The sequence below is a fragment of the Aspergillus ibericus genome (assembly GCF_003184845.1).
Source record: "Aspergillus ibericus CBS 121593 unplaced genomic scaffold BO80scaffold_32, whole genome shotgun sequence".
In the NCBI taxonomy this organism is placed as follows: domain Eukaryota; kingdom Fungi; phylum Ascomycota; class Eurotiomycetes; order Eurotiales; family Aspergillaceae; genus Aspergillus; species Aspergillus ibericus.
Genome location: NW_020292130.1, coordinates 1091 through 9828, shown reverse-complemented (window position 1 = coordinate 9828; position 8738 = coordinate 1091). Strand labels below are relative to the sequence as shown.

Here is an 8738-nt window from a genome sequence, read left to right as displayed (position 1 = left end):
GTGGTCTCACTGCGCTCGCCCCTCTATAGGACGACCAAGCTCTATCAACAATGCCATAGTATGCTGTTTGACATGTATTTTCCTGTGCGTTCAACTCCCTTCGTAGTCCGCCGTCTAGTTCTCTTGTTCTGTTTATCCCTGGTGTGAGGATATGCTCATGACTTCTTCTGCAGGACCTTGCCCCGGACTTCCCCGTCTAGAGTCATACTCGATGGGGACTATTGAACCTACTAGCCACCCAGCTAAGCCACCCCTTGCCCTGAGGGCTCGTTGCCCAGATACCTGAACTCAATCCTTCGGGCCAGTGCTACTGGGTACAAGCACCTGCTAGTCACGCACAGCCCTGGACCCATCTCCACCGGGACGGAGGTTGCTATGGACGGGCCACCCGTTTGACCTATGTTGGTTCGATTCTGCCTGCGGGTGCCTAGGTCGAACCGACACTCTGGGCGACTCCCCATGACGGGTCCATTCGGAGTGCGCGGGTTTGTTTTCCCCTCACAAGCCCTACATTGCTGCTTCATTCTGGTCGTGCAGGCCAGGGCACCTCAATTGCAGGGTATCGTCTGCCCCGGTGTATCGCCCGCAGCGCCTGTACAACTCATCAACATTGTCCAAGGGGGTGAAATTCGTTCCACGCGTCTGCCCTCGAGACTGGTAGCAATCGCATATAAGCAGAGAATCGATGTCCACGGCTGCTTCTTCTTCCATTTCATTGTCTGCACAACTAAATACCTATCAATATCAATCCTCTTCAAAGGGCCCCATCACATCGCATATCTTGTACAGTCCACAGATATACATCGATCCCTCATCTTCCAAGGAACCTCTCCACTCCAAATAACCACTGCGCCGGCCCATCACTCCCCACACCGTCCCGTCCGCCTCTATCACCTTTAGCTAGCCTCAACCTTAGAGATCCTACTCTATCCCATTCAGCCTATCAGCGATGTCCTACCACATCCACAAGACCAGTGCCACCTCCTCCATCATCTCCATCATTGCTAGTGCCGTCTCCATGGCCGGCTGGTGGACGTGCTCTGAATGTGGCCAAATGAACAACCCGGCCCTAAGCTCCGGCCGCTGCACCGTCTGCGGTCACACCCGTTGCGCGTATTGCAAGGCTGCATAGACATGATTGCTGTCATGTCTCACACCCCATGAGTCACGACCGTCAGCACCTTAAGTTTGCTTACAACGACTTTTCGGTTCTCGCTTTCTTTCTTATCCTCTTTTTTCTACTTTCTTTTTCTCCCTCTCTTTTGTTGTTTCTCTTGTGGCACTTATATCCGACTTTAATACCTCCTGATGCGTGATGACCTCAGCGTTCCAACATGATAGATCTTTCTATTTTGGGTTTTGGTGTTTCGTTACATGTACATTAGATTTCGGGATTTTGCTTTTGTTTTGCTATATGTTTGTATACTGGATTTTAGAGTAGATTACCGTGTATCACTACATGTACGTTCAATTGACGTTGTCTTACCTATTCATACGTGACACTGGTAGAATTGGTGCCTGGGTCTCATTGCTGCCTATCCGCCCAGGCAGCACATACATACATATATTACCAAGTTCGTAATATCTTATCCTCCCCCCGAAGAACCAATGATAAGAGACCAAACATGACCTATCAGTGATACGTCCAATCCAGCCCCTAGCAGTACCCCTACCAAAATCAACGAACTCGATAAAAACCCCATGAAATCTATCGCTTATAGCTCGGAAACGGACTTCGTAAGGCGGTACGCATCTTCATCTGTAGAAGAAGGGTCAAGAATCCCAAGCCTTGGTATTTAGCATTTAGCTAGCTCTTACGATAGTCTAGATCTCCATTTTTTTTTTTTTTTTTTTTTTTTTTGGTGGATTCCTGAGTCCTGAGCATATGGGATACTGATCGGTACTTGGGTGTGTTGTTGCCTGACTTATCTGACTACTGCCTGGTAATATACATACGAACGGTGTATGCTGGGTTTTGTTAGTAGATTCGATTGGGTGGGGCTCATAGTTACTATGACCAGAATAACGGAGAGAGTATGGAAGGGCTGGATATAGTACAGTAGCGTTCCGGTTACTACTATGGATATGTACATCAATTGTGTTGTTATGCATTATGGTCTCTTACCAGGGTGGGACTTTATAAACCGTGGATACGGATACCTCGGAAGTGTGGATTTCACTACGGAGTAGTAGCGCAAGGTTGGTGGAGAATGGGCTAGATCGAGAATACCGATCAAGAATGCCATCTCCAGTCGTCGAGATAAAGTTCGGAGGTGGTATCTCCCGAGCACTATTGGTGGTGGTTGGTACCTTGGAATCCCTACGCCACGAGATGAGGCTATCGCCACGTGCGGGTGTATTCTCCGGGCTAATCGGAAAGATCTGCTCTAAACACCGGTGGGGAGCAGCCTGGCCCGGTATGGTGAAATAATTATTCCGTATTAATTTGAAGTCTGCGCTATCTTGATATTCTTATTTGTGCCTCCTGGAATGGCACAAAAACAAAGCCAAGTAGGTTTGAGCTGGACCAAGCAAAACCAAAAATAGGCAACCTGCTGAATGACCAGACTGTAATGATTAATGGGTTCAATGTATATAATAAAGGAGTCTATGGATCAACCAAGAACACTCTTGCGACGGTCTATGTGTGCTGTGTCTTCGTTTATGTCTTTGGTGTGTATCGGATTATGTGGACGCAGGCTCACGTGGAGGTTCCAGTCCGGCCTCCTTTTTCAGCCTGGACACAACTGGTCCAAGCTCGTAGAAGCTTTCCCCAGTGCGGTCTGCGCATGGGCTTTGCTTGAGCGGCAGAAACCAGTCGATGATGGAATAACCCAAGACCTGCTGGAGGTTCTTGAAAGGGCTGCCGAGGTCGAAAGGGTTCTCACCAGGGAGAGTCTGGAGAATGGCGAATACATGTTGTTTTCCTGCTGGTTGATAGTCTCTCGCAGCCTCAGGGTCGAGGGGTGTGGGTGGCAGGGGATAAGTTATGGTTCGGAAAGTCGGAGCCCACCGTGATTCCGGGTTGAGTCTGGCCAGCATCCGGTCTGGCACGCGTATAGCCAAAGTCCATACTGCGGACCGACGGTTGAGATTTTCGATCGTGGACAAGTTCAACATCGCAAGTTGTAAGGAACTTAGTGTCATCCCAAACGTGAAAAGGCCGAAAAGAGTGCTCCTGCTGATTGTCAGAGAGGGCCAAGAAGCCTACTGCTAAGCGGAATACGTACAATCCAATACCAATGGCCAGGTGAACATTGGCTCCACCAGTCTGTATGACAGAGAGTTAGTTATAGACTGAATGATGGACGGACCGGTGCTTACATCTCGCTTGATTTCTGCCGTGAAGGTCGCGCAAACGATTAAACTAAATACGCAGAATACCATAGTATAAAAGACGAATTGAATGAAGAATTTGAATGAGGTTTCAGAGACCACGCCTCCTACCCTGCTCGACTGTCAGTCATGACCAGCCACCACAAAAAGGGGCACTCACCAAGGGCAAAAGTGGTCCATCTTGAGCACGCATCGGTCTACCTCCCGACAGTGGTGTGCTCTATCAGGCTTGTAGTGACAACAGGTTGAGCAATACAGAGGTCTTCCATCCTCTTGGCAAACAAAAACATCTTTTGTATAGAAATTTTCCAACGAAGTCGTATCCAATAGGTATGCGTCGCCATTAGCATTGCCATCAGGGCTCCTTTCAACGTCTATCTCTGTATTATCCGGTTTTTCGGCGGTCCTTCCCTTTCGGCTTCTTCGCTTCTTGTGATGGTTCCGGTCCGATGGTTCCGTATCTTGTCCCTTTATCGGCGGAGGGGCGCGGGTCAGGTAGCCAGGGTTGCGGATGACATTATACAACAGCCGGAGATAAGTGATGATAACGACTATGAGGAGTATGTAAAACACAGCGAGAATGGCTGCACCAGCGCCAACTCGACTGCTGCGGTGGTATTTCGGGAGAGGGTGAATTAGATAGTCAACTGATTCGGAATGATTAGCGAGGAGCAAACCATGGGTCGCGGAAGTACTTACTGCATAACGGCTTGGTGACGATATAGCATGCATAGACCGATACACACAGTAGAAATGGCGGAATGGCCCTGGCAACCGCAAGATTGATGCGCTTGTCGGGGCGCGCCATTTGAAACGGAACGTGGAAGGCTTACAAACGCCTCCGCATCGGAGAACAGTAGACTAACCAGGTTCAGAGAAGCCAACCCTCATGTATATTCATGTTAGCATAGAATATGTACAAATTCCACAAGAAGATATAAAGACGGGACAAGTGTCCGGGGGAAGCGAGATTTGACGATGGAGATTGACTGAAGTTGGCAGAGGTTGCGAGTGTTAGGCTTCCAGGAACGTGACAGGCACGGGGTGCAAACAGGGCAAACGGCCGTCATGATGTCATGTGCTAGTGCACGTGATGATAAGGAGCTGGTTATCCGACGATGCCTACGCCGCCTACGAAGATGCGGGACATTTCCCGTTAACACCGACCATACTAAGAGGCAACCCCCTTTTCCCCCGGACTATCTCGGAGATTACATGTTCCAATATCGTCACGGGTTGCACTGGAGTCGGTGTTATGTGTCTACCTGGAACTTTAACCTTAATCTGGCACATTCGTCAAGGTATGACGAACTCGTTCGATCGGAACGATCTCGACTCTGTCACCGATGTAGGCATCAACACGTGTATGGTACGATTTGAACACTGGAAAGTCTGGGCGGGTCTATATTCTTGTCGGTTAGAAAGAGGCACCAATCTTGTAGCCTGTAGATCACCGTTTCTCAAGGCATCCATGAGTCTTGAGGATGGTTTGATGCGCGGTGACATCAAAAACGAGCTCCCAGTGAAACAGTCCAGCTGGGGATCATCGAAGGAAGACCACAGCTCGGATGCCCCAAGGGGTACTTTGCTGGATAAGGCATCAGGCTGGAACATGTCATAAAGAGCTAGAACGGGCCATGGCTAGTTTCCCTGCACGTGCTGCACCATCGCTGTGCCATTGTGGGTGACCGGAGGGTAGGAGGTGCAGTGTCGAGCTGAACTTCGGATAAGGCCTCCTCAGTGACAGCAGGATTCAGCTCAGAATAGACCGACGAGACCAAGCTAGTGCCAGTCACTAGTGATGGACGATGATGTTAGTGGGTTGCGATGAAGAAAGGAAGTCAGCATCGGCCGGCGGCCGCACCTGACCTGGAGCCTCACGCGGAACATCGGATTACCCGAAAATAGATACGTGACGGAGATCAGAACGGAACGGAAAGCAGCAGAGAACGACAGTGGCAGAACGAGAGGGAGAGAAAGACGGAGACACCGCGAGACAGACAGAGAACGATGACCAAACCTAATTCTCGAGTCATCGTTCCCGTTGGCAAGACGTCATTTGGGGAGGCATGTGCCCGGGTGATCGATGGGCTTGATGGCTTAGGCAGAACTAGCATGGGTGCCTGCTTACACCTGGAGCAACAGGAGTCGCGAACGCTTGACCGACAGGACCATCACGACCGGGCTTATCGGGGCCCCGTCAACTAGGAGGAACGAACGGTCAACGTCGGAGTCAGAGACTCTCGAATGCGCGCATCTAGAATGTTTGAGGCACAGGGCGATGTTGCCTGGATCGCACTCCTGACCAAGTGGAGCCCATTCAAGGCCACAACCAGGCAACATCGCGCAGAGTGTCCCTCTCCTAGAAGCCAAGCATGAAGGGGGAAAAATCATCATAAGCAGAAGGAGGAAATTGTGCGACATAATCAAAAAAAAAATCCATAATAGTAATAATTAATTTCATCGCGCGAGCAATTAAGGACCAGCCATAGGGGGGAAACCTGGGCGGAGTGAGTGGGCGGGCTCCCGGGCAAAAAAACGACTCGGAGCCTCCAAGCCTCGCGGATTCCGCCTTTCGCGAAGTATTCGGTGGACCCTAGCCATGGGTTGACTCAACCCGGCCGCATATCTTACGATGTCCGCTAGTAAGACCAGGTCGCAAAATGATTCAGTCCGGATTTGGACTGCTGATTGCTCAGGTACGAACTTCGGGGTCCCAAAGGGCAATGGGGTTGTTGCCAAGCCACTTTGGGTGATCGACCCTAGAATGGCCCCGGCGTGGATCAGGTATTGCACCTACTTGATGACTGCGATGAAGACTGTGGGCGCTGTCTGTGAGATCAGCCACAATCCTCAGAGGGCGCCTTGTCGCCTGCCTCTGATTCATACTAGCGGTTTCGTTCCTATGTGTCTCTTCGTCGCTCACTCTACATCCTGATGCTTAAATATCCTTCGAGACCCGGCATTCACTATGGATTCACTCACTCTCATCTACTTCAACCACATCCATCCAAAGCGTTCAGTCTTCCATTGTCCACTGTCTCTCGCCTGCTTCTCTCAAAGGCTCCGCTATACAGTCTCTATCAATTTCAGCTATTTTTCCAACACCATCTATCACCATGTCTGCTCTTTGGTACTGCTGCGAGTGCTCTTGCGGACCTCACCAAATTGGCCTTGATACTGCCTGCACCCAGTGCGGCGAACCACGCTGCGAGGACTGCTCCATGGATACTCAACATCCAGCAACTTCACTACACCACTGCCACGAGACATCACCATACCCGCAAGCACCAGCTCCCCGACCCTCTTCTCCCTCAATGAACCTTGCCGCAAACATGGCCTCTCTCAGAGGATGTAACACCCTCCAGCGGCCTACATTGTATCACGCCGATGTACGGCAACACTACATGCCTAGTGTCAACAGCCAGCAACTCCAGGGCACCGTCGGACACTCCAACCTATACTTCTGCTGCCAGTGTGGGGACGGGCCAAAATTGTACCAGAACCAACCGAAGTGTGTGATTTGCAATCATGCTGTCTGCCAGAGCTGCAAGCCGGCGAAATAATTAATGAGATTGATGGTATTGAGGGTAAGATAAACACCATTTTGGTTAGTTGAAGATCCAGACTAACAGTTTCATGACAGACATCGAGCCTCTGACGAAGCGTTGTTTAATCTACGATCATCTTGTTCTCACCTGCGGGTATACTTGAGCGTTTACGTTATGAGCGGCATGGAACATGAAACAGACATGACCAGGAGTCCTGGATTTCTTTCCCCTTTTCACTTTTTTCATTTCATTTTTTTAATTCACTTTTGTTCTGTTGTTCTCCACATGATGGTTTTTGCATGAGCGGTTTGCATATTTCTTGCGAGACATTGTCGGCTTATTGTTTTGTTTCAAGATTGTTCCGGGATACCTGTACTAAAGATACGCCTTAGAGATGGGGCGGCTGCCCCTCTAGCGAGCCGGACTCGCTCGGGGGAGCAGCCGCGAAGAACGCCTTGGAGTTGGTTGGTGGGCCGTGGGGGACCTTTTTGGACTCTTAGAATCTCTGCTTCTTTCCGCGCGGTCATTTCCACTGTGGTTTTATGATTGAGACTCGTTTTTTAACTACCTGTTAGACTAGATTTCGGTTGGGTTCATCAATGTACAAGCATCTTCACTACCATCACTCTCCCCGTAAATTACCACTCGTAATAGACCGCAGTCATAGTAATGGAGGATGCGAAAGGAACAACAACCCTACCGGAGCCAAATCCTGCATGACGGCATGATCGCTGACGGATCAAATCTCGTACTCGAGATGAGGACAATTACTACGGAGTACAACGGTCGTTCCTGCCAAAGCCTGGATTCTACCAGTTTCTCGGGATGCAATAATAGCGATAGTATAGCGATGGATGGGGAGCCAGGAAAGGGGAACACGGACGGCCACCATACGTGTCCATGGCGAACCCCGTATTGCGCCCCTTCCATCGTCATCCACGGCCGTTCGAAAGGCCCATGTCAACTGCCAACCACCAGTCAGCCTGTCGACGAGCGGCCCATTTCCCTCCGAGCCGCAAGTCTTGGTTGTCGTTGGGCCTGCACTGACTGGCCGGGGGGGTCAGCCAGTGTCATGCAGATCATGCAGCCACACCTGGCAACTGGGGGTGGAATCCACCGCCCTTTCGCTTGGTGTCTGTATGCGTTTAACCCTATGTACTGAGGGGAACTGGCGGTCGCCGACTTGTCCGACTGTCATTTTGAAACCGGGCGCTCAGCTCGGATGACTGGCTGCGTCCGAGGGACTTTGGATACGGGCGTCAGGGACATGGTGATTTCCTTCCAGAAGGGCAGTGCAACCGTGTGGTTTTCTTTCCCCCGCCGGATAGGAAAGTGACTCCGATCTTTTCAGCTCGACATGTTCTCGGCAGGATTCGAAATGCGAAGATAGTGCCTTGACACCTACCGACCGTTGTTCACGATGGGGGGGCTTATTGGTGGTTTCTGACCGCGAACCCCGCCGTTCAGCTCCCTGGCAGCTGCGAAACTGGGGCCACACATGGAGGCCCGTTGATCTGACTGCCATCCGCCCGTCTGCCACACTAGTACGGGAGTAGTTGACAGTGCGACCGGCGAAAGGTGAAACGGCCGCAGTCCCCCCCCGTATGCCAGGCCACATGGCATGACCTTGGTCGGAATACGCTTAACGTTCCTTTTCGCTTCCGGCCTTTTTGTGATCTATTGAATCCTGACAGGATTGCTTTTTCTCGAGGGTTATTTTTAAGTTGTCTCAAACTTCTTTGTCCCATCTGCTTTGCTCCGCCGTTCTGTACAACCTCAAAAATCGCCCGATCCGGTAGGAGATGCTCTCGCATGGCGACTGAACACCAGACTCGAGTGCTATTCTTAATC

General features: G+C 50.7%; 4 protein-coding genes across 4 annotated transcripts; 3 read left to right on the top strand and 1 right to left on the bottom strand.

Annotated features, from left to right (window-relative positions):
- Positions 1-300: 300 nt before the first annotated feature.
- BO80DRAFT_146139 (uncharacterized protein) lies at positions 301-1030 on the top strand. The gene has a single exon (XM_025713742.1). The coding sequence runs from the start codon at positions 400-402 to the stop codon at positions 898-900; it is 501 nt and encodes a 166-aa protein (XP_025573167.1). The 5' UTR covers positions 301-399; the 3' UTR covers positions 901-1030.
- Positions 1031-2685: 1655 nt separating this feature from the next.
- On the bottom strand, positions 2686-4144 carry BO80DRAFT_446943 (DHHC family palmitoyltransferase; the record flags this gene model as incomplete). Its single annotated transcript, XM_025721574.1, has 5 exons — positions 2686-3178; positions 3231-3271; positions 3325-3448; positions 3497-3983; positions 4036-4144. 5 exons carry the CDS (start codon positions 4142-4144, stop codon positions 2686-2688), a joined length of 1254 nt encoding a protein of 417 aa, XP_025573166.1.
- A 105-nt stretch (positions 4145-4249) lies between these two features.
- On the top strand, positions 4250-5210 carry BO80DRAFT_146056 (uncharacterized protein). Its single transcript, XM_025713740.1, has one exon. It carries the CDS (start codon positions 4430-4432, stop codon positions 4955-4957), a length of 528 nt encoding a protein of 175 aa, XP_025573165.1. The 5' UTR covers positions 4250-4429; the 3' UTR covers positions 4958-5210.
- A 1154-nt stretch (positions 5211-6364) lies between these two features.
- BO80DRAFT_146037 (uncharacterized protein) lies at positions 6365-6967 on the top strand. The gene has a single exon (XM_025713739.1). The coding sequence runs from the start codon at positions 6456-6458 to the stop codon at positions 6900-6902; it is 447 nt and encodes a 148-aa protein (XP_025573164.1). The 5' UTR covers positions 6365-6455; the 3' UTR covers positions 6903-6967.
- The last annotated feature ends 1771 nt before the right edge of the window (positions 6968-8738 follow it).